At 42.5% G+C, this 25,942-nt stretch overlaps 1 protein-coding gene across 1 annotated transcript in view; it reads right to left on the bottom strand.

Annotated features, from left to right (window-relative positions):
- Positions 1-25,942, bottom strand: part of lmbr1 (limb development membrane protein 1) — a 283,776-nt gene that overhangs the window by 78,716 nt on the left and 179,118 nt on the right. The window contains exon 10 of the mRNA XM_068015009.1: positions 7,838-7,924. Within this exon, the coding sequence (XP_067871110.1) occupies positions 7,838-7,924 (87 nt within the window). The remainder of the gene's footprint in view (positions 1-7,837; positions 7,925-25,942) is intronic.

The raw sequence follows: 25,942 nt of genomic DNA, 5'->3' as shown, positions 1-25,942 counted from the left end.
AACACTCGGCCAATCTTTGTGTCATCCACGAACTTACTGATCCTACCCCCCACAGAGTCATCTATGTCGTTTATATAAATGACAAACAATAGGGGATCCAGCACAGATCCCTGTGGTACGCCACTGGACACAGGCTTCCAATCATTAAAACAGCCGTCTGTCATCACTCTCTGTCTCCTACAGCTAAGCCAATTTTGAATCCACCTTATCAAGTTACCTTGTATCCCATGTGCATTTGCTTTCTTGATAAGTCTCCCATGTGGGACCTTGTTTTGCTGAAATCCATGTAAACTACATCAACTGCACTACCCTCATCTACACACCCGGTCACATGCTCAAAAAATTCAATCAAATTTGTTAGGCTTGACCTCCCTCTGACAAAGCCATGCTGACTATTCCTAATCAAATTTTGTCTGTCCAATGGAGATAGATTCTCTCCTTCAGAATTTTCTCCAATAGTTTCCCTACCACTGACATGAGACTCACTGGTCTGTAGTTCCCTGGCTTATCTCTACAACATTTCTTAAATAGTGGGACCACACTAGCTGTTCTCCAGTCCTCTAGCACCTCCCGTGGCCAGAGAGGAATTAAAAATTTGGGTCAGAGCCCCTGCAATCTCCACCCTCACCCTCCCACAGCATCCTGGGACACAAATCGTCCGGACCTGGAGACTTGTCCACTTGTAAGCCTTCCAAAACCTCCAATACTTTGTCACTCCCTATGACAATTTGCTCAAGAACCTCACAGTCTCTCTCTCCAAGTTCCATATCTACATCCTCATTCTCTTGGGTGAAGACAGATATGAAATATTCATTCAACACCCTACCATTGTCCTCTGGCTCTACCCTTGGTCCCTAATTGGTCCGACTCTTTCCCTGGTTATCCTCTTCCCATTGATATACTTATAGAATATTTTCGGATTTTCCCTACTTTTACCAGCCAGAGCTTTCTCATATCCCCTCTTTGCTCTCCTAATTGCTTTCTTAAGCTCCATCCTACATCTCTGATTGGGTTAATCTGGATCCAACCATGAAGTTCCTCTGCTGAGTATTGAGTTTGTTACATGCTGTTAGCACTTTGAATTCATTGAAGACATCATGTTCCACTCTCATTTTTTAGGGTACTAATTTAATTGAATCTTCATTTCCAACAAATTACTATTCTTTATGAACTAGAAGCTGTAAATGATGGGAATCCTCAGGGCTGTCAGTATCTAATTAATTTAATGGCTCAATCATTGAACCTTTTTCAAAACACAAGTGTTCTTTTCCAGAAACATATCTTTTCTCTTGGCTACCAAGTATTTCCAGCATTTCAGTTTTTATCCTTTTCTGGTGTTCGGGTGACCAAATGCAGATTAGCTTCTGCCTTTGCCAAGTACTTCCAAGCGAATTTTAAGCACAGAGTGTGATTTTAAAAACCAGAATTTGGGGAAAGTGGAAATTGGGTACAAGGGGGAAGGAGGTGCTAAGTAATCTAAAGCAAGGGGATAAAAGTAAATAAATACATATATAATCAAGAGTAATAAAGTACATCAAGGTAATGAAATTAGTGAAGGAGAGGATAACAATGTTAAAAGGATGCGAATTGCATTAAAAAATCTGGCACACATAAATAACGAGGTTGCATAAACTAAAAATGTATGTTTTTATAGATATAGACACAGATATATAAGTAAATAAACATAAGTAGATCGACTTTTAATCAAAATGACAGGACAGCCGAGGTCAATTGCCTTCAATTCCTGTGCCATGTGGGAACTTCAGGACGCTCATGTGTCCTGGATAACCATGTGAACAGGAAGTGTCACCAGCTGCACAAACTTAAAAGCTCAGGGTTTCTGAGCTTGGAACAGCTGAAGTCATTGCAGCTCACATGGCAGGGTGAGCATTTCCTGGATCATACTTTTCAGGAGGTGATCATCCCACAGTTACAGGGTCTTCAAGACAGTAAATGGGTGGCCATCCAGCAGGATAGGAAGAGGCAGGAAGTGCAGGAATCCTCTGGGAGTATGGCAATCTCAAACCAGTCTTCAGTGATGGTGACAAAACTTTGGGAGAGTGTAGTAAAGAGCACATCCATGGTACCATGGGGCAAAGAAGACACAACGTGAGTCTCGCATGATGTGTTGGCTCCGTGGTGCCAGGGTAAAGATCAGCGAAAGGGTGCTTAACATTTTGAGGGTGAAGAGCAACAGCCAGAAGCCGTGGCTCAATTTGAAACCACTGACAGAGCTAGAAAAAAAGTTGAGGTCCTACAAACAGGAGTTTCAGGAGCTTGGAAGGACGTTAAACTGCAGGATCTCAAAAGGTTATTCGCAGTGTTAGTGAGTATTGAAGCAATAAGTAAATCAGGTTAACATGTGGCTGGAGAAACGGTGGAGGGTGGGCTTCAGATTCTTGAGGCATTGGGCCCAGTGAGCTTGCAGGAAATTTAACTAGTTTTTTAAAAATTCATTCATTTGTGGGCGGCACAGTGGTTAACACTGCAGCCTCACAGCTCCAGCGACCCGGGTTCAATTCTGGGTACTGCTTGTGTGGAGTTTGCAAGTTCTCCCTGTGTCTGCGTGGGTTTTCTCCGGGTGCTCCGGTTTCCTCCCACAAGCCAAAATACTTGCAAGTTGGAAGGTAAATTGGCCATTATAAATTGCCCCTAGTATAGGTAGGTGGTAGGGAAATATAGGGACAGGTGGGGATGTGGTAGGAATATGGGATTAGTGTAGGATTAGTATAAATGGGTGGTTGATGGTCGGCACAGACTCGGTGGGTCGAAGGGCCTGTTTCAGTGCTGTATCTCTAAACTAAACTAATATGATGTGGGCATCGCTGACAATGCCAGCATTTATTGCCTATCTGTAAGTGCTCTTGAGAAGGTGGTATTTTGTTGCCTTCTTGAATGGCTGCAGTTCATTTGTGCTGTGGGGAGGGTTTAAATTAATTTTTCAGGGGGAGAGGCACCAGGATAAAGCATTAGAGAATACCAGGTGCACAGAGTACTAAGAGAGACAGTAGCATTAGAATAAAGAGCAGTAAAATAAAAGCAAAATACTGAGGATGCTGGAAATCTGAAATAAAAACAAAAAATGCTGGAACCACTCAGCAGGTCTGGCAGCATCTGTGGAAAGAGAAGCAGAGTTAACGTTTCGGGTCAGTGACCCTTCTTCGGAATAAAGAGCAGTTCTGAAGTAAACGGGATCAACAGGGGGAGCTGCAAGATGGGTTCAGAGCATAAATGCACAGAGCATGGTAAGTAAGGTTGTTGAGCTGCAGGCACAAGTAGACACGTGGCAACAATAGAAACCTGTCTCAAACAAGAGGAGGAATAGGCACTTAATATTCCTGGCTTTGATGTATTCAGCAAAGATAGGAAAGGAAAAAAAGTAAGTGGTGGCAGTTTTGATCAAAGATTCTGTTACAGCACGAGAAAGCGATGATGTTCTTGAAAGTTCAAAGACAGAATCTATTGGCTAAGAATTAAGTAGCAATAGTTATTTTGCTGCTGGAAGTATACTATCTTCTACTTTGGCCTCCTTGTTTCGAGACACAATGGGTAAGCACCTGGAGATGGTCAGTGGTTTGTGGAGCAGCGCCTGGAGTGGCTATAAAGGCCAATTCTAGAGTGACAGACTCTTCCACAGGCGCTACAGATAAAATTGGTTGTCGGGGCTGTTACACAGTTGGCTCTCTCCTTGCACTTCTGTCTTTTTTTCCTGCCAACTGCTAGGTCTCTTCGATTCTCCACTCTTTAGATCCGCCTTTATGACTGTCCGCCAGCTCTGGCGATCACTGGCAAATGACTCCCACGACTTGTGGTCAATGTCACAGGATTTCATGTCGCGTTTGCAGACGTCTTTAAAGCGGAGACATGGACGACCGGTGGGTCTGATGCCAGTGATGAGCTCGCTGTACAATGTGTCCTTGGGAATCCTGCTATCTTCCAAGTGGCTCACATGGCCAAGCCATCTCAAGCGAGATGTATACTCTGGGCTATTAAATAGTGGTATGGAGATAGAGGAGCAAATTTTCAGGCAAATTGCAGATAGATGCAAGAACTTTAGAGTAAGGATAACTGAAGTCTCCCATTATCACAATACATATTGGGAGAATAACAGTGTAAAGGGCAAAGAAGGGAAGGAATTCCTGAAACATGCACAAGAGAACTTTCATCGTCAGTATGTTTCCAGCCCAATTAGAAAGGAAGCAGTGCTGGATCTAGTTTTGAGGAATGAAGTGATAGAAGAATCCTAGGAATCCTACATCAAGTTTTCTTGCTAATTAATGAAAACGGACTTAAGTACTATAACTGTTTTTCCTGCTTGACACTGGAATGTTTACGAGCTGATAGGAGTTTGAGTGTGGCAAATCAGAGATCCTGACATTCTGACCTGGTTGCACAGGCAGATGGGTAAATGACATCTGTTGTAATTGGGCCATTCAAATAACAATGAGGTAATGATTGGATTAAATCAGTCTCCATAAGTATTTCTGCATAAAGAAAGTATAAAAAGAGATTCCCCAAGCAGAGAGATTGTAGGGGTATTACGTGTTGCATTGACTGATGTGGCGGTACCTGGGGCAGAACCAGGGAGTAGTTACGTGGAGATCGTGCTTTTACCCAGGGCGTAATGGTAATGCTATTGTTGACACAACTGCTCAGACATTAGCACAAGAACAGTGGAGTGTATTTCAATGGGAGAGTATTTAGAAACAATGATCACAGTACCATTTAGTTGAGAAGGGCTAATTTCAGTGAGTTGAAAAGGGTCCAGGTAGACTGGAATCAAAGATTGGCAGGTAAAATAATTGGACACATTCCCAGAAGGGGAAAAGGAAGGGCATCCAAAGCTAGAAGTCTCTGGATGAGTAAACATAGAGATTAAAATGAAACAGACCAAGGGGGTCTATGATAATTGTCAGGTTCATAATTCAGTGGAGAACTGAGAAAAAAAATGAGAGGCAAAAAGAGTGTATGAGTTAGTGGGTAACATAAAAGGGAACCCAAAAGTCTTTTACAAACATACAATGTAAAAAAGGTTGTCAAAAGGAAGGATGGGGCCGATTAGGAACCAAAAAGGAGATCTTGTGGTGACAAAGGATACGGCCCCGAGGTACTAAATGAGTACTTTGCACCTGCCTTTACTAAAGAAGAGGATGCTGTCAATGTCACAGTGACAGGAGGAAACAATAGAGAAGGTAGTTCGGATAAAAATAAAGAGGAAGTACTTAAGAGGTTAACAGTGCTCAAAGTAGAAAAGTCACCTGGTCCAGATGAAATGCATCCTAGGTTGCCAAGCAAAGTAAGGGTGGAAATTGTGGAGGCTCCAATTACAATTTTCCAATTCCCCTCAAGTTTGGGAGCAGTAACAGAGGACTGGAGGAGTTCAAATGTAGCAACCCTGTTCATAAAAGTGGACAACACAGCAACTACAGGCCAGTCAGCCCAACATCGACAAATGGGAAACTGATACATTAATCTAGTCCAAAATTAATTTGTGCTTGTAAAATATGGTTTAAGAAACAACCAGCATGTATGTGTTAAAGACAAATCATGTCTGACTAACTTAAGTTCTTCGATGAAGTAATCGAGAGAGTTGATAAGCATAGTATAGTTGATGTTATGTATGTGGACTTTCGAAAGGCATTTGATAAAGTACCACACAATAGACTGGTTAGCAAATTTGAAGCCCATGAGATTAAAGGGGCATTAGCTGTATGAATATGAAATTGGTTAAGAGATGGAAATGAAAGAGAAGTGGTGAACCGTTGTACTTCAGAGAACAGGAAAGTTTGCAGAGGTTGGTGTTGGAACCACTGCTCTTTTTGACAGATATTAATGACCTGGACTTTGGTATATAAAGCACAATTTCAAAGCTTGCAGACATGAAACTCAGACATGTAGTACATAGTGAAAAGAACAGCAATAGAATTCAGGAGGACACGGACTGGTGAAATGGATGGACACACTGGAGGTGTAATATAAAGCAGAGGAGTGCAAATTGATTCATTTTGGAAGGAAAAATGAGGAGGCAATATAAAAAAAAAGGTACAGTTTTATAGGGTATGCAAGAACAGAGAGATCTAGGGATATATGTACACAAATCTTTGAAGTTGGTAGGACAAGTTGAGAAAGCAGTTAAAAAAGCATTCAGGATATTTAGCTTTATAAATAGAGGTACAGATGACAAAAGCAAGAAAATTACACTGAACCTTTTTAAAACACTAGTTTTTACTTTACACTTTAGGAAGGATGTCAAGGTCTTAGAGGAGGTAAAGAGAATGGTATAAAGGATGAAAAAAAATCCATTACACGGTAAGACTGGTGAAACTGGGGTTTGCTCTCTTTAGAGCAGGGAAAGGGCTGAATTTTACAGAACCCCCCCCCCCACCCCACCAATGCCAAGAGGGCCTGGCCTGATATTGCTGGCATTGACCAGGCCTCACGGCGGCCCTCTGCCACGTGGCAACGGGACCCCCCCATTAACATATGTAAATAAATTTAAATTAATGAATTAACGATACGTCCTGCCGTCTGTCCTGGTCAGATATTCCTGCTGCTGGCTGGCCATTCCTGCGCCTTCCGATCCCCGTCCGGGGGGGCAGTGGGTGTAGAGAGCATGGTCAAAATAATATCACCAGTGTAGGGGATGGTGGGAAGGGTTATAGTTTAAAGTTTAAGTACTTTTGTGGGGTGGGGGGGAAGAAAAGAAATTCAGGTGGACGAGCTAAGTGTTTTGGGGGCGGAGAGGGCAAGTAATTAATTTAATTTAATTGGGGGGGGAGATGGACAGAATGAATGTATTTAGTTTTTATTAAATGCTCCTTAAATATTTAAATTGAATGGTAGGGCTCAAAGCCCTTTAAAAATGCGCACAGGCAGCTGACACCATTGCCGGGGACGGACAGCCTGCCCCCTCCACATCATTGGGGGTGGGAGGGGGTCCACCGCGACTAGTTAAATGAGCCGCCGTGCTTAATATCACGGCAGCTCCGCAACATGCAGGCTGCCATTGTTTTTGCCTGCCACCGGGAGCGTAAATCTCAGCCCAAGGTTAAGGGTTGATTTGATAGAGGTTTTCAAAATAGTGAATGTTTCAAATAGAGCAAAGGAGACACGGTTTCCATTAATAGAAGGTTTGGTAACCAGAGGCAATATGAGGACAAAAAATACACAGCAAGTTATGATGATCGGGAAGGCACTCCTGGAAAAGTGGTGGAAGCAGTTTCAATACTAACTTTCAAAAGAAAAATGGATAAATACCTCAAGTGGAAAAATCTGCAGATCTATGGGGAAAGATGAGTGGGACTATTTCGATAGCTTTATCAAAGAGTCAGAACACATTCATGGTGGCAGTGGGGATTCTGCATCATTCCTGTTGGCCCCTTTTTTCTCTGTCTGAAGAACAACTGTCCAGCATCTTTGAATTGAAGTTTTCTATGTTTTTCATCTCTCCCATTTTGCTTATACCTCTCATTTCCTTGGCTAAGCACATTTCTTTTAAAGTCTTCACCTTCTGTTTATTAATTGACTGAAATGATCTGTTACATCATCCAGCAATCAATCCATTGTACTTACTCTCTGTGCTTGTTTGGCTGTGTTTTTACATTTTCCTCTCCCCTGCTTTCTTTTCCTGATCCTATTCATTTTTCAGTTGTGAAGGCAGGCACAAATGCCTAAAATAGCAATTGTTTGTTCTTCACAAATGCTGACTAGCCTGCTGTGCATCTCCTGCTTTTTCTTTATTTCAGATTTTCAGCTTTTGCAGTTCTTTTTATCTCGACTGCTCTTTAGTATAGTATTATTCTTTTCTAATGTGAGGAAAAATAAATGTGAAAAATACCAAGTTTTGACTTCTTGCTTCTTACACCATCCAATTCCTGTTCAAGTTCCTCAGAATTATCTTTTAAATAGGATGTCATATATGCACCTAAGGAAGGGGAGAAAAAAGGTATGATTTTTTGGTTATACTTATTTTCTACATTTCGGTCAGTCTTAGTACTTAAGTATCATTTGGTCCTCAATTCTGAATAACAATGGAAAGACAACTGTTGCCATCTTTGGTTAGGGCATGCACTACTCCTCAAAGAATTCCAGCTTACCCGAAAAATGACAGCTTCACCCATTCAGCCCCTAGTTCATCTATTACTAGTTTTTTTTGAATGATGTTGAACAGTTTATAAACATCCTATATATACACTGCTCCTTCAAAATTGCCAATTTTTCTTAATTTGCTCTGATTGTGGCCAAGTAAAATATCTATTTCCTACTTACACTACATGCTTACCTATTTGAATTACCTTAAAATCCAGCAGATTAACCATATATTAATGCAAATGTCTTGTGACACTCAAAGCTGTTTGGGTAACTGATCTTTTAATCAGTAAATATGACATACATATATATATATATATATATATATATAGAATGCTCTTGTTCTTTTTGGGGGACATTAAGTAATGGGAAGAGAATGCTTTTTACGACTTATGTGCACTAATAACACCCAATACCACTGACAATACACATCCTGTAAGGCTGCCTTTCCCAATGGTTCCAAAAGCATTGCCCTCAAGAACATAGGGAATCCTTAAAATGGAGGAACTAACATCTTCATGTTTCACAAACATATGTTATGTACCCTATTTGAGGTAAAAACATTGACAAAATAGCACTTCATTTATGGTACAGTACAGTGCAAATTGGAACCTAGAGTTACTTTTTAGCGGTAGGAGGAGTTAGTGAGATAACATAACTTAATAGTTTATTGAAACCCAATTTTTCTGATTATAGCTATGTGAAATGCGATAAATTCAAAGTCTTCAAACACTTAAAGAATTATGAAAAATAGAAACATGAATTTGACAATATAATCTGCCATCTTTAAAAAAAAAAATTTTTAAGTTTGTACTTGAATTTTCACTTATTAAGCATTTTATGTTCAACCAAGAAGTCTCTTTATCCACCATTTACAAATAAATTTGAGCCAAAGTAAGATGGTGTTGATAACTCGCGCAAGACTTAAAGCAAATATGAGGGCAGATGGAAAGTGCTAAAGACTTAATTAAAATTAAAACCAAGTTCATAAATGGGTAGTGCTCGCCAGGTGTCCACATTTGGCTTCTGGAGAATAAAGATTAGAAAGTAATTCAACTATGTATGTGAAGTTTTATATGAAAAAAAAACTCCAGAAGCCAGATGAAAAATTCTCTGACCACAAAAGCAGAAGGTACAAGGGGAGGAGATGAAAAGAGATCAGCAGGAAAACTATGCCTTTTATAGAGTACAAGGGCACCGACCAAACATCAAATATCTTAAAGAAACCGCAACCATGTGACCCTCCCACATAACAAGTAGGGGGTTCTGTGCATTGTACGTAGAGGACGCTACAGAGAATAAACTTGTGATTTTTGCACATAACAAGACTGCTGACTGAGATAACTTACTATTACGGCTTAATAAGGATTCCTTTTCTGTTGACAATGAAACATATTTGGCAAGCCTTTCCTTAAAACTGCAGCCCAGAAAATTCCAAGGGCGTGCATACATATTTACCTATATTAACAATGTAAAATGTTGCTGCTTATAACTGACAACAACGTCAGGAAAACTTTATTGTCCATCCATTACTATTGAAGGGTACACGCTGTCTGCAGTGAATAGGTTCACCTACCTTGGAAACACCGTGTCACGTGATGCACTCCAAAGTGATGAGGTGAACCACAGCTTGTTTAAAGCCAGTATTGCTTTTGGAACACTCCATTGAGGTTATGGGATAATAGGGGAATTAAACTGGCAAAGAATAAGGCCTACAAGGTAACAATTTTAAACTCCTTACTGTTAATGTGCTGTATCTGGACTGCTTCATTGCACCTCAAAGATCATGAAAATTCGACAGTAGCACAAGATTCCAGACACCGAGGTCCTCAGAAGAGCAAATAAGCCAGGAATAGAGGCAATGATAGTAAAGGCAAAGCTAACCTAGTCAGAATGTCTGTTACTAGATGACCAAAGAAGATATTCTACAGCAAGCAGAAGCTTAGTACACTTTTGTGGTGATCATTTTAAGAATATAAGGAATGCCCAAACATCAATCTAAAGAATTGTGGCATCTCAACTGACACATGGGAACATAACTCATGCGACAGGAAAAAGTAGGAAAAGATTGGCACGACAAAGTTTGAAGCAAGCTATATCCAGCTAGCTGAAGAGAGCCCAAAGGAAATCAAGGCAATATCAGCCCCAAGGTGAATCTGATATCTGATTTCCTGTGTTTGAAAACATGATCCTCCTGAAAATCAAACTTTAGTCATATAAAAACCTACAACCTGTATTCAGTATGAGGTGAATCATAGGCTGTCATCATTGTCAATGATGGACAAACCATCATCATGTAGATGGACTACAGCATAGATTTCAGACCCGGGCTCACAAGATGGAATAGGTATTCCAGAATCAGTATTATGTCACACAACATACAGTGGATCATTTGATCTTGAAAAATAAAAATTCTTCCATTATAAGTCAAGGCGGCTTGTTGAGGCTATTCGCATCATGGTTATTGATGGATGAGAAATGCATCCTGTCGGGAAAGTATCCATCTCCAAGATGAAAAACAGCAAATCAAGTTGCAATTTTTGTCCATTAAGAAAGTATACTATACGGTCAATGAAAAGCAAAGGCTTCATCTGCACGAAGTACAACACAAGTAATTACTTGGAAAACTACGGAGAGGAGGCTCAGGTGCAGCAGCATCTTAAAAAGCCAAATGGGCAGAGGTACAGACATGACAACCATCATACTTAAAGCACACTATACATTCAGCAGAGCCATGGTGAGTGAACTTTCATGTTTAATTATAGGAACTAGTATGTAAGCAAGGAGATTGTTCTAGTGCAACTTGAAAATCAGGTTCATAAATGTGCGTTCTATTTGCTACATCCTGGTTCCAAAATGGTGGCAAAGTACTTGAGTAAACTCTGCTGAGATAATTGTTTGGCTGAATAGATGTACCATATCTGAAATCTTATGTAGTCTTCAACCAGATGGTAATGTGGGTTAATAACCTTGTTAAAATATTTCACCAAGGAACTTTACATGAACCTGTTGAGCAGTGCTTGAAAAATACTGTTCAATGGAATTTCAACCCATGGGTGTATCAGATATGGAACCTCAGCAACTTCCTGTGTTGTGCAATTACAACCATGAGGCAGTCATCATCTTTGATGTCTGTCATGGACTGAATGTCTTCTGGATGGAGTGCCTGAATAGTTTAAATTCTTACTTATTTTGCAGGAGGGCTTGGGGTGGGGGTGCAATTCTTGAATTATCTCAGATCCACGATAGGCAGAGGATATTCCATTTTATCCGGAGCCCACAAAGTATTAGAAATATGTCTCTCATTTATGGTTTGCTTCTTCAGTTGAATAGGGTTAATACCATTTTACACACCCAAAAGATTGTGCAAGACTTCACAACTATTTTTAGGGAACTAAATGATGATTTTTCTGAATTTGGGCTTCTTTTGTTTGAGGTGTCGAAGGCAGTTCAGCTGAATGGCTTTGCTGACTTAAATATCCATGATGACACTGCTTCATTGTTCACTGTAAGTAGTAGTAGTTGCTATTGTTATTATTATTAAGTGCCGCAGCATAAGTTGCATCTTACAAGTAGCTATTTATTTCAAGTATTTATACAAATATAATTCGAGTTACAGAAGACAGTGAACTACAAGAGATCGCTAAGTACCAGAATTATGCACAAACATCTCCACACTTACTTAGGCTGTCCTAAATGTGCAGTGAATGAACACACTGTACCATCACCAGTGGAAACTGTGGTTAAATCTAAGCCAAATAATGGAATTGGAGTCTCTTACCTCTGCCAGCCATATGCGTCCTATCTAATCAGCTTGTGCAGTTTCAACCCAGTGCCAACGAGCCCATGCCCATAACACAAAACTACCCATAATTTGGCAATTACAATAAGAGAAATCACAATATAGGATGCTTGATTATGACACTGAATACCAAAATTGACAAATTGCTACTGTTGGATAAATAAACTAATCCTATTACTACAAGGCCACTGTGGAAAATAATAAACTTCTTTCTTATAACTAACTTGATGCAACATTCTAAGATAGGAAAATAGAAGCAGGAGGCCATTCAGCCCATCGAGCCTGCCCCGCCATTCAATATGATCATGGCTGATCATCCACTTCTGTGCCTTTTTCCCCCACTATCCTCATATCCCCTTATGTCATTTGTATTTAGAAATCTGTCAATCTCTACTTTAAACATACTCAGTGACACAGCTTCCACAGCCCAAAGATTCACAACCCTCTGAGTAAAGAAATTTCTCCTCATCTCTGTCCCAAGTGGCTTACCCCTTATTTTGCAATTGTGTCCCCTGGTTCTAGTTTAGTTTAGAGATACAGCACTTTAACAGGCCCTTCGGCCCACCGAGTCTGTGCCGACCATCAACCACCCATTTATACTAATCCTACACTAATCCTGTATTCCTGTCACATCCCCACCTGTCCCTATATATTTCCCTACCACCTACCTATACTAGGGGCAATTTATAATGGCCAATTAACCTATCAACCTGCAAGTCTTTGGCATGTGGGAGGAAACCGGAGCACCCGGAGGAAACCCACGCAGACACAGGGAGAACTTGCAAACTCCACACAGGCAGTACCCAGAATCGAACCCGGGTCCCTGGAGCTGTAAGGCTGCAGTGCTAACCACTGTGCCGCCCTTAGTCTCCCCAACCAGGGGAAACATCTTACCTGCATCTACCCTGTCTATCCCTTTAAATATTTTGTAGGTTTCAATGAGATAACCTCTCATTCTTCAAAACTCTACAGAATACAGGCCCAGTTTCCCCAATCTCTCTTCACAGGACAGTCCCACCATCCCGGGAACAAGTCTGGTGAACCTTCATTGCACTCCCTCTATGGCAAAAATATCCTTCCTAAGGTAAGGCGACCAAAATTGCACACAGTACTCCAAGTGCAGTCTAACCAAGGTTCTATAGAATTGAAGCAAGACTTCACTACTCCTGTAGTCAAATCCTTTGCGATAAAGGCTAGCATACCATTAGCCTTCTTAATTGCTTACTGCAACTGCATGTTAGCTTTCAGTGACTTACTGACAAGGACACCCAGGGCCCTATGCACATCTACACTTTCTAATCTCTTACCATTTAAGAAATACTCTGCACATCTATTCCTCCTACCCAAGTAAATAACCTCATTTTTCCACATTATTTTCCATCTGCCACGTTCTTGCCCACTCTCTAAGTCTGTCCAAATCCCCTTGAAGCTGTTTTGCATCTTCTTCACAACACACATTCCCACCTAGTTTTGTGTCATCGGTGAACTTGGAAATACTTCATTTGGTCTCCACGTCCAAATCATTGATATATATTGTGAACAGCTGGGGTCCAAGCACTGATCCCTGCAGTACCCCACTAGTCATAGCCTGCCAATGCAGGAATGATCTGTTTATTCTTACTCTTTGCTTTCTGCCTATTCCTTTTGGGCCTCCTTATCTCGAGAGACAATGGATACGCGCCTGGAGGTGGTCAGTGGTTTGTGAAGCAGCGCCTGGAGTGGCTATAAAGGCCAATTCTGGAGTGACAGGCTCTTCCACAGGTGCTGCAGAGAAATTTGTTTGTTGGGGCTGTTGCACAGTTGGCTCTCCCCTTTCGCCTCTGTCTTTTTTCCTGCCAACTACTAAGTCTCTTCGACTCGCCACAATTTAGCCCTGTCTTTATGGCTGCCCGCCAGCTCTGGCGAATGCTGGCAACTGACTCCCACGACTTGTGATCAATGTCACACGATTTCATGTCGCGTTTGCAGACGTCTTTATAACGGAGACATGGACGGCCGGTGGGTCTGATACCAGTGGCGAGCTCGCTGTACAATGTGTCTTTGGGGATCCTGCCATCTTCCATGCGGCTCACATGGCCAAGCCATCTCAAGCGCCGCTGACTCAGTAGTGTGTATAAGCTGGGGATGTTGGCCGCTTCAAGGACTTCTGTGTTGGAGATATAGTCCTGCCACCTGATGCCAAGTATTCTCCGAAGGCAGCGAAGATGGAATGAATTGAGACGTCGCTCTTGGCTGGCATACGTTGTCCAGGCCTCGCTGCCGTAGAGCAAGGTACTGAGGACACAGGCCTGATACACTCGGACTTTTGTGTTCCGTGTCAGTGCGCCATTTTCCCACACTCTCTTGGCCAGTCTGAACATAGCAGTGGAAGCCTTACCCATGCGCTTGTTGATTTCTGCATCTAGAGACAGGTTACTGGTGATAGTTGAGCCTAGGTAGGTGAACTCTTGAACCACTTCCAGAGCGTGGTCGCCAATATTGATGGATGGAGCATTTCTGACATCCTGCCCCATGATGTTCGTTTTCTTGAGGCTGATGGTTAGGCCAAATTCATTGCAGGCAGACGCAAACCTGTCGATGAGACTCTGCAGGCATTCTTCAGTGTGAGATGTTAAAGCAGCATCGTCAGCAAAGAGGAGTTCTCTGATGAGGACTTTCCGTACTTTGGACTTCGCTCTTAGACGGGCAAGGTTGAACAACCTGCCCCCTGATCTTGTGTGGAGGAAAATTCCTTCTTCAGAGGATTTGAACGCATGTGAAAGCAGCAGGGAGAAGAAAATCCCAAAAAGTGTGGGTGCGAGAACACAGCCCTGTTTCACACCACTCAGGATAGGAAAGGGCTCTGATGAGGAGCCACCATGTTGAATTGTGCCTTTCATATTGTCATGGAATGAGGTGATGATACTTAGTAGCTTTGGTGGACATCCGATCTTTTCTAGTAGTCTGAAGAGACCACGTCTGCTGACGAGGTCAAAGGCTTTGGTGAGATCAATGAAAGCAATGTAGAGGGGCATCTGTTGTTCACGGCATTTCTCCTGTATCTGACAAAGGGAGAACAGCATGTCAATAGTCGATCTCTCTGCACGAAAGCCACACTGTGCCTCAGGGTAGACGCGCTCGGCCAGCTTCTGGAGCCTGTTCAGAGCGACTCGAGCAAAGACTTTCCCCACTATGCTGAGCAGGGAGATTCCACGGTAGTTGTTGCAGTCACCGCGGTCACCTTTGTTTTTATAGAGGGTGATGATGTTGGCATCGCGCATGTCCTGGGGTACTGCTCCCTCATCCCAGCACAGGCATAGCAGTTCATGTAGTGCTGAGAGTATAGCAGGCTTGGCACTCTTGATTATTTCAGGGGTAATGCTGTCCTTCCCAGGGGCTTTTCCGCTGGCTAGGGAATCAATGGCATCACTGAGTTCCGATTTGGTTGGCTGTATGTCCAGCTCATCCATGACTGGTAGAGGCTGGGCTGCATTGAGGGCAGTCTCAGTGACAGCATTCTCCCTGGAGTACAGTTCTAGGTAGTGCTCAACCCAGCGGTCCATCTGTTTGCGTTGGTCAGTGATTATGTCCCCCGATTTAGATTTGAGGGGGGTGATCTTCTTGATGGTTGGCCCAAGAGCTCTCTTCATGCCATCATACATTCCTCTGATGTTTCCGGTGTCTGAGGCCAGCTGAATATGACTGCATAGGTGTTGCCAGTAGTCGTTTGCGCAACGCCTAGCTGTTCTTTGTGCAGTACTTCTGGCTGCTTTAAGTGCTGCGGATGTTAAATCGCTGGGGGCTTTCTTGTAGTTCAAAAGTGCAATGCGCTTAGCGGCTATGACAGGTTCCAGCTCTTCATTATGAGATTGAAACCAGTCTGCATTTCTCTTCGCACTTTTGCCGTAGGTGGTCAAAGCTGACTCATAGATGGCGTCTCTGATGTGGGCCCACTTGGTCTCAGCATCCCCTGTGGGAGTGTTTTGAAGGGCTGTTACAAGTGAATTTAGAAATTTTTGTAACAGCTGTGGGTGAGAAATTCTGCTCGTGTTGATGCGCGGGTGGCCCTTCTGCTTGGAATGATGCAACTTCTTTGGTCTGAGTCTAACCTTGCTGCACACCAGGGAGTGGTCGGTGTCGCAGTCCGCACTGTGGAAGCTGCGTGTGATTTGAACACTGTTTAAGGCGGCTCGCCTTGTGACAATGAGGTCTAGCTGGTGCCAACGACGTGATCTTGGGTGCCTCCATGAAACCTGGTGACAGGGTTTAGTGTGAAAGAACGAGTTGGTGATGCAGAGGTTATGATAGGTACACAACTCAAGCAGTCTCTGCCCGTTCTCATTCATCCTTCCAACGCCATAGCGCCCAAGGCAGGAGGGCCATGAGTCATGGTCGGCCCCAACCCTGGCATTAAAGTCCCCCAGCAGGAATAGGTGTTCGGTGTTGGGGATGCTGCTAATGATGTTATGGAGTTGTTCATAGAACTGGTCTTTAGCTTCAGGTGCGGAACAGAGTGTTGGAGCATAGATGCTGAGTAGGTGTACTGGACCAGAGGTGGTGAGCAGTCGGATGCCTATTAACCAATCCTTAATCCATGCCAGTATATTACCTCCTATCGCATGTGCTTTAATTTTGCTAACCAATCTCTTGTGGGAGACCTTATCAAAAGCCTTCTGAAAATCAAAGTATACTACCTCCACTGACTCCTCTTTATCAATTCTTTTAGTAACATCCTCAAGAAACTCCAATATGATTTCCCATTCATAAATCCATGTTGACTATACCCAAAAAATCATTATTATACAAGTGTCCATTTACCACATCCTTTAGAATAAAGATTCTAACATTTTCCCAACAACTGATGTAAAGCTAACAGGTCTGTAATTCCCTGTTTTCTCTCTCCCTCCCTTCTTAAATAGTGGGGTGACATTTGCGACCTTCTAATCTACAGGAACCGCTCCAGAAATCTATTGAATTTTGGAAGATGATCACCAATGCATCCACTATCTCCATAGCTACCTCTTTCAACACTCTGGGATGTAGAATATCAGGTCCTGGGGACGTATCAACCTTCAGCTCCATTAATTTCTCCAATACAACCTTCTTACTAATACTAATTTCCTTCAATTCTTCATTCTCCCTAATCCCTTGGATCTCTAATACTGGAAGATTTCTTGTACCTTCCTCAGTGAAGACGGACACAAAGTAATCATCTAGCTTCTCTGCCATTTCTCTATTCCCCATTATAAATTCTCCTGACTCTGCTGGTAATGGACCCACATTGGTCGTGGCCAAACATTTCCTTTTTATGTATCTGTAGAAGCATTTACAATCCATTTTTATATTTTTACTAGCTTACATTCATATTCTATTCTCCCTTTCTTTATCTGTTTTGTGATGAAATATAGGCTTAATTATGTATAATTTAGATATAATTAACATATTATACCTTTTAGAATCAAAGATTGAATAAATGGTCAGTTTTCAAGACTCACTGAAATTCCCCTTTAAGAAGGTAGAGTTAAAAATTTCAAGGTCTTCTAAGGTCCCTGTTAGAATAGAACATGAACCAGAAATACCTTTTAAGTTGGAAAATCTATTTCAACATCTCTGTTGCCAAGGAATTGGAGGATAAACACATTGAAACATCCTGTGTAACGTCAGTAAAAGGTAGCTATAAACTTAATTAGTTGATAGTGTTGGTAATGTAGACTGATTGACTGAAAAGCGGGGTACAACAAAATAACAAAATGAAATGGTACTTATAAAAACAGATGCCAAGTAAACCCAATTATAAACATTTTGACCAGATAAAAGCTCAAAACTTCAAGAGCAGGGGATTTCCAGCAAATAAGTGGGGATGGTAGCTAATGATATTACCATATATCGATCTCAAAAGCAGAAAAACGCACACAGAAAAGTAACACCTATATGCTAAAAGGTCAGTTGATAGCTTAGAAACCGTATAAACATGAGAGTTTTTGAAACTAGAAGTATTGAATTTCTCATCAATGCTTTTCAATCTATGGCTTACTCAGGGAATTTAAGGTAAAAGTTTACTTTAAATTTTGATGGATATTCTAACATATTTTGCTGTTACAATATGATGGTTAAACTTTTGGATTCTATTTTAGAAATACAATTATGTTTTACATCTCTTAGTAATCTTTGATATTGTGGTATACTTATCCACTTAAAGTGTAATGCATGTTCAATTCCTTAATAAATATATAAAAGTTAATAAATCGTCTCATGTAGCATTTTGTATACAACTACAAGAACCCCCTGTTTCTCTTCAAGTGGAGAGATACATATTGAAGAGATTTTCCCAGACCCATATAATATCTGGGATATTTATGACTTAGCCATAATTATTTTTTAAAATAGGCTATCAGAAAGATGGTAATATTCTCTGTTAGTTTTCTTTTCTTTAGTTCTTTAGACCCAAATAAGTGCCGATAAGAATCTTTCTGGTTTGAACTTAATGAAAGGAGATTCAAAGGGATGTACGCTTGATTTGGTTTAGTCCCTGTAAGGGGTTAAAGTCATAAATCACTTCAGTTTCTTTGTCCTCCTTTGCTGTATTCTAAAATTCTCCCAATCATCAGGTTTACCACTATTTCTGGCAACTTTATAAGCCTTTTCTTTTAATCTTATACAATCCTTAACTTCCTTTCTTATTCAAGGTTGACTGTCTTTACTTTTGGTATTTTTGTGCCTTGAAGGAATGTATAGTTGCTGTAAACTAAGTAATGTTTCTTTAAAGACTATCCATTGCCTATGCACTGCCATACCTTTTAATGCATTTTCCCTATCCACCTCAGCCAATTTACCCCTCATACCTTCATAATTTCCTTGGTTCAAATTTAACACCCTGGCTTTCAAACATAATGTAAAATTCTATCATATTATGGTCACTCATTCCTAAAGGTTCTTTTACAAGAAGATTATCCCTTCCTCATTACATAATACTAGATCTAAAATAGCCTGTTGGAGGTGCTCACAGCAGTCCAGCAATTTGTCCTCCAGCACATTACTAGGATTGCTGAAGCATCGCTCCAGAGAGCAGCAGTGGCTTCGTGGAGCACGAAACCGCTGTCCTCTCTTAAAAAGACAGAATTCATCCATCCACTGCTGCCACTCCGGGTCGGCCCTTGCTTCTGCCTGCTAGCCAGCCCAGCCTACTGCCTCCATACCGAGGTGGTGTAGTCCAAAAGCCAGTGTGGCCAGCTGTGCAAGATCATCCCACAACAGCATCTGCAGACTCCCGGTCCGAAAGTCAGCAGCCTTCCACCAGCCACTGGGGTGCCACAGCAATGGAGCAATAGGACAGGAAAAGGCACATGGAAGATAGGCACTAAGGAAATGTACAAGGGTGATCAGTTGACTCTTGTACAGATGGTAGTTTGCTTGGTAAGGTTGGCTTGGAATGTTTGTTTTGTAGTGGTTTTTATTTTAGCATTGTGGCCAAGAGGACGCCATGTGGTTTGTAACAGAGCGAAGGTAAGTTGGGGGACTTGAAGTAGTGTTCACTGGTACAAAAGTCAGATTAGCCAATCACACACAACCCTTCCTCCTCCTCTTCAGCTGCTCGCTGTACACCTGATGGAAAGGGCTGTGCTCTCCATCATGGCAAGGTTGTGCAGAATGCAGCAGACCATTAAGAACAGTGACACCCGCTCTGTAGAGTACTGTTGTCATATGCTTGGGTTGCACACTGGAGTGATGAGTGAGGGGGTCAGCGGAAGGCCCTCGTCACCCAGTAACCACCCTCTGGACTCTTGCAGTTGCTCAAAAGCTGACAGTACAGAAGACTGGTGCTGAATAAAGGGAAATGGCATGTTGGCCCTTATTGCAAGAGTATTTGAGTATAGGAGTAAAGAAGTCGCTGCAATTGTGTAGAACCCTGGTGAGACTGCACCTGCAGTATTGTGTAGAGTTTTGGTCTCCTTATCTAAGGAAGGATATACTTGCCATAAAGGGAGTGCAACAAAGATTCACCAGACTGATTCCTGGGATCACGGGATCATCCTATGAGCGGAAATTGAGCAGACTGGGCCTGTATTCTCTAGCGTTTAAAAGAATGAGAGGTGATCTAATTGAAGCATACAAAAATTCTTACAGGGCTCGACAAGGTTGACGCAGTAAGGATATTCCCTTGGCTGGGATGTCTAGAACCAAATGACACAGTCTCAGAGTAGGAGGTAGGCCATTTAGGACTGAGATGAGGAGGAATTTCTTCACTCACAGGGTGGTGAATCTTTGGAATTCTCTACCCCAGAGGGCTGTGGAGGCTCAGTCATTGAGTATATTCAAGACAGAGATTGATAGATTTCTAGATATTAAAGATACCAAGGGATATGGGGATAGTGTGGGAAAATGGCATTGAGGTAGATGATCAGCCATGATCTGGCTGAATGGCAGAGCAGACTCAAGGGGCCAGATGGCCTAATCATGCTCCTATTTACAATGTTCCAATCACAAGTGCTGACAGGATACTGGGCATTGACCTGCATGATGCTCTGAGTATGATCGCACACCAAGTGCACATTGAGGGAGCGAATAACTTTGCGATACATCTTTTAATTTACATGCAGGTCCCTCAAAACATGTGTGCAGTCAATGGCAGCCTGCACCATGGGGAAACCTGCTATCCTGGCAAAGGCATGTGCACGCTCTGCCTGTTTCTCCCTGGAATGAATAAGGCAATGTATTCCTCTCTCTTTGCATAAAGTACGTTGTATACAGTGTCATGCAAGCCCCCACCTGCCAAGAATGAGGCACACATTATTTCGCCACATGAACATTAAAACTTAAAATTGCTGCTGGGAAGAAAAGAGGGCCTATCACAAGGAACTGCCAGGCCCCTCAAATGGAACGACCTTTTGTGCATACGAGCAGACAGTGTTGGAATAAAGGATCCAGTCCCTGCTTCTCCAATACACAGAACACCTGGTCAGGCCAACACCATCAGGTCACATGACTAACTGGCTGTTTGAATTTGAACTTGCCACAGAGTGCTTGAAAGGCAGAAAGCTCTTTCTCCTGGACTGAGAATACTTCTCTCCTGTCTGCTCCCATCTCTTTCTCACGGAACTGTGGAACCATTGAAGACACATGAACCCCAAGAGAGAAATGTCTCCTACAGTGGACAAGGTTTAAGAAGAATACTGGGCCCCAACGAAAAGCAGGACAATCAATCGACAATTAAGGAAAACAGCGAGCTCGATGGACAGTAAAAACCCCTCTTCAGAGATTGCCTCAAACATTTTTATTTTTCTTCTCTTTTCAGTCTCCATTTGCATGTGTGTATCGCATATGCAGGCTAGTGTGGGGCGCGGCGTGTATTCGTAGGCGTTAACCGAATTACAGTTTAACTTTAAAGTTTAATAAATTTGACTTTTCTTCTTTAAACCTCCTAAGAAAGCCTGTTAGAGAAATACAGCACTGAAACAGACCCTTCAGCCCACCGAGTCTGTGCTGACCATCAACCACCCATTTATACTAATCCTACATTAATCCCATATTCCCTACCACATCCCCACTTTCCCTCAATTCTCCTACCACCTACCTACACTAAGGACAATTTACAATGGCCAATTTACCTATCAACCTGCAAGTCTTTGGCTGTTGGTGCTCATTTCTTTGTCTTATAGTTGGAAAGCGGTGAACAAGGATTCACAAAGGGGGAGCTCTAAACACAGTGTGTTTAAAATTAAACCCAATTACAATAAGACCAGGTGAAGACAGCAAAAGACCCCGAGACACCTTTCACATCAGATCATAACAAACGCATTGAATGGTAAACTGCAAGATGTTGCAGGGGTCCTCTTATCCAGCATAAAAGGAGCCTGACACCAAGTAATTTATGGCCAGTCACCTTCATAGCCACTAGCAGCACCATCCTTATCCTGCTCTGAGGCTGCAGGTCTATCTGCAAAAGGTGGCAGATTTCAGTGAGCACCTCCTTGTGAATTAGAGACATCGTGCACACTGTTCCTGGCTAAGGCTGAGGTCAGAGAAATGTTCTCTGAAGACCCTGGGTGGATATGGCCTCTCGCTGAGAGCCCTTCTTGCCTCTTCCTTCTCCTCACTCTTCGAGCAGCTTGTGTTCCTCAGTGTTGCTTCTGCTCATTCCCCCTTTCATGCTGCAGGCCAAGGGGGTTAGACTGGGAGCAAGTGGCCTGAGCAGAACCGTTGAAGTGAGAACCAACCCATTCACCATGTGCCACATCATTCCCTGCAGACTTCACCAACTTTAAGTAGCAGTACAAACCACCAAACACTTCACAGTGGCGAAGTGGTCAGCACCGCAGCCTCACAGCTCCAGGGACCCGGGTTCAATTCTGGGTACTGCCTGTGCGGAGTTTGCAAGTTCTCCCTGTGACTGCGTGGGTTTTCACCAGGTGCTCCGGTTTCCTCCCACTGCCAAAGACTTGCAGGTGATAGGTAAATTGGCCATTGCAAATTGCCCCTAGTGTAGGTAGGTGATAGGGAATATGAGATTACTGTAGGGTTAGTATAAATGGGTGATTCTTGGTCGGCACAGACTCAGTGGGCCGAAGGGCCTGTTTCAGTGCTGTATCTCTAAAATAAAAAAAATTAAAAATTATTCAGCAACAGCCAGCAGAACTCAATCAACAACTAAACAGAAAGGTTAGGGTAATGATGTGGTAGGTTGATCAGGGTAATGCTGTTGATGTGGTGTACATGGATTTCGAAAAAGCATTTGATAAAGTGCTGCACAACAGACTTATGAGCAAAGTTATAGCACATGCAATAATAGGGACAGTAGCAACATGGAAACAAAATTGGCTGAGTGACAGGAAACAGCGTACTGGTTAAAGGATGTTTTTCAGATTGAAGGAAGGTTTGTAGTGAAGTTCCCTGAAGAGTCGGTGTTAGGAATTTTGCTGTTCCTGATAATTATTAATGACCGACTCCTTGGTGTACTGGGCACAATTTCCAGATGTTTGGAAACATTGTGAACTGTGAGTAGGATAGTGTAGAATTCAAAAGGACATGAACAGGTTGGTGGAATAAGCGGACAAGTGCCAGATGAACTTTAATGCAGAGAAAGTGTGAAGTGATTCATTTTGTTGGGAAGAACGCAGAGAGACAATATAAAGGGTGCAATTCTAAAGGGAGTGCAAGAGCAGAAGGACCTGGGCGTATATGTGCATAAATCATTGAAGGTGGCAGGATAGGTTGAGAGAGTGGTTAATAGAGCGTTCAGCATCCTAGGTTTCATTAATAGGGGCACAGAGTACAAAAGCAAACTTGTATAGAACACTGGTTCAGCCTCAATTGGAGCAACATGTCCAGTTCTGGGCTCACACTTTAGGAAAGGCATTGGAGAGAGTGCAGAAAAGATTCACGAGAATGGGTCCAAGGTTCAAGAACTTCAGTTAAGTGGATAGATTGGAGAAGTTGGGACTGTTTTCTTTGGAGAAGAAACGGTTAAGAGAAGATTTGATAGAGGAGTTCAAAGTCATGAGGAGTCTGGAGGACAGAGTAGATAGGGGAAAACTGTTTCCATTTGTGGAAGGATCAAGAACAAGAGGGCACAGTTTTAAGGTAATTGGCAAAAGAAGCAGTAGGGACATGAGGAAAAACTTTTTACGCAGCGAGTGGTTAGGATCTGGAATGCACTGCCTGACAGTGTGATGGAGCCATGTTCAATAGAGGCATTCAATAGGAAATTGGGGACTGTTATCTGAAAAGGAAGAATGTGCAGGGCTATGGGGAGAAGGCGGGGAATGGCACTAGGTAAATTGCTCTTTCAGACAGCCAGCTCAAACATGATGGGCCAAATGGTCTCCTTCTGTGCTGTAACAATTCTTAGATTCTAGTTGATGATTCCTTTCAATACCACTGAACGGGGGGGGTGGGGGGGGAGAGAGACCATCCTTCCTGCTGCTGAACGCATGTCGTGTGAGGTTAAGATAGAGACTTAGCTGGAGTGTTGAGGTTGAAAATGGCATCGCTAGAGTCATATCAATGTTACACGCTGCTGATGTCACGATCTACCTACTCTTAGAATTAGAACATTACAGCGCAGTACAGGCCCTTCGGCCCTCGATGTTGCGCCGACCTGTGAAACCATCTGACCTACACTATTCCATTTTCATCCATATGTCTATCCAATGACCACTTAAATGCCCTTAAAGTTGGCGAGTCTACTACTGTTGCAGGCAGGGCGTTCCACGCCCCTACTACTCTCTGTGTAAAGAAACTACCTCTCACATCTGTCCTATATCTATCACCCCTCAACTTAAAGCTATGTCCCCTCGTGTTTGCCATCACCATCCGAGGAAAAAGACTCTCACTATCCACCCTATCTAACCCTCTGATTATCTTATATGTCTCTATTAAGTCACCTCTTCTCCTCCTTCTCTCTAACGAAAACAACCTCAAGTTCCTCAGCCTTTCCTCGTAAGACCTTCCCTCCATACCAGGCAACATCCTAGTAAATCTCCTCTGCACCCTTTCCATAGCTTCCACATCCTTCCTATAATGCGGTGACCAGAACTGCACACAATACTCCAGGTGCGGTCTCACCAGAGTTTTGTACAGCTGCAGCATGACCTCGTGGCTCCGAAACTCGATCCCCCTACTAATAAAAGCTAACACACCATATGCCTTCTTAACAGCCCTATTAACCTAGGTAGCAACCTTCAGGGATTTATGCACTTGGACACCAAGATCTCTCTGTTCATCTACACTACCAATAATCTTCCCATTAGCCCAGTACTCTGCATTCCTGTTACTACTTCCAAAGTGAATCACCTCGCACTTTTCCACATTAAACTCCATTTGCCATCTCTCAGCCCAGCTCTGCAGCCTATCTATGTCCCTCTGAACCCTACAACATCCTTCGGCACTATCCACAACTCCACCGACCTTAGGGTCATCCGCAAATTTACTAACCCACCCTTCTACACCCTCTTCCAGGTCATTTATAAAAATGACAAACAGCAGTGGCCCCAAAACAGATCCTTGCGGTACACCACTAGTAACTAAACTCCAGGATGAACATTTGCCATCAAACACCACCCTCTGTCTTCTTTCAGCTAGCCAATTTCTGATCCAAAGCTCTAAATCACCTTCAACTCCATGCTTCCATATTTTCTGCAATAGCCTACCATGGGGAACCTTATCAAACGCCTTGCTGAAATCCATATACACCACATCCACTGCTTTACCCTCATCCACCTGTTTGGTCACCTTCTCGAAAAACTCAATAAGGTTTGTGAGGCACGACCTACCCTTCACAAAACCGTGCTGACTATCTCTAATGTACTTATTCTTTTCAAGATGATTATAAATCCTGTCTCTTATAACCTTTTCCAACATTTTACCCACAACCGAAGTAAGGCTCACAGGTCTATAATTACCAGGGCTGTCTCTACTCCCCTTCTTGAACAAGGGGACAACATTTGCTTTCCTCCAGTCTTCCGGCACTATTCCTGTCGACAATGACGACATAAAAATCAAGGACAAAGGCTCTGCAATCTCCTCCCTGGCTTCCCAGAGAATCCTAGGATAAATCCCATCTGGCCCAGGGGACTTATCTATTTTCACACTTTCCAAAATTGATAACACCTCCTCCTTGTGAACCTCAATCCCATCTAGCCTAGTAGCCTGAATCTCCGTATTCTCCTCGACAACATTTTCTTTCTCTACTGTAAATACTGACGCAAAATATTCATTTCACACTTCCCCTATCTCCTCTGATTCCACACACAACTTCCCACTACTATCCTTGATTGGCCCTAATCTAACTCTAGTCATTCCTTTATTCCTGATATACCTATAGAAAGCCTTAGGGTTTTCCCTGATCCTTAACTCTGCACACTTCCAGTACATGCTTTAATGACCATTATGAAACCCGACACACCTGCACCAGAAGTACACATGGCATGGACGACATTTTGGAACCGATACTGCACCCGTAGTGCCAAGAAAAAGAACAACCAAATTTTGCGGTCAAGAACTCCCCAATGGTTTTCCTTGAACTAATGAGATCTTGAAGAGTCCCAATCTAACAAAGATAGTTGAGGGAAGGCGAAA

This window comes from Heterodontus francisci, chromosome 2 (assembly GCF_036365525.1).
Source record: "Heterodontus francisci isolate sHetFra1 chromosome 2, sHetFra1.hap1, whole genome shotgun sequence".
In the NCBI taxonomy this organism is placed as follows: Eukaryota; Metazoa; Chordata; class Chondrichthyes; order Heterodontiformes; family Heterodontidae; genus Heterodontus; species Heterodontus francisci.
Note: the sequence above shows the minus strand (reverse complement) of the source record. Positions and strands in the feature narration are given on the sequence as shown.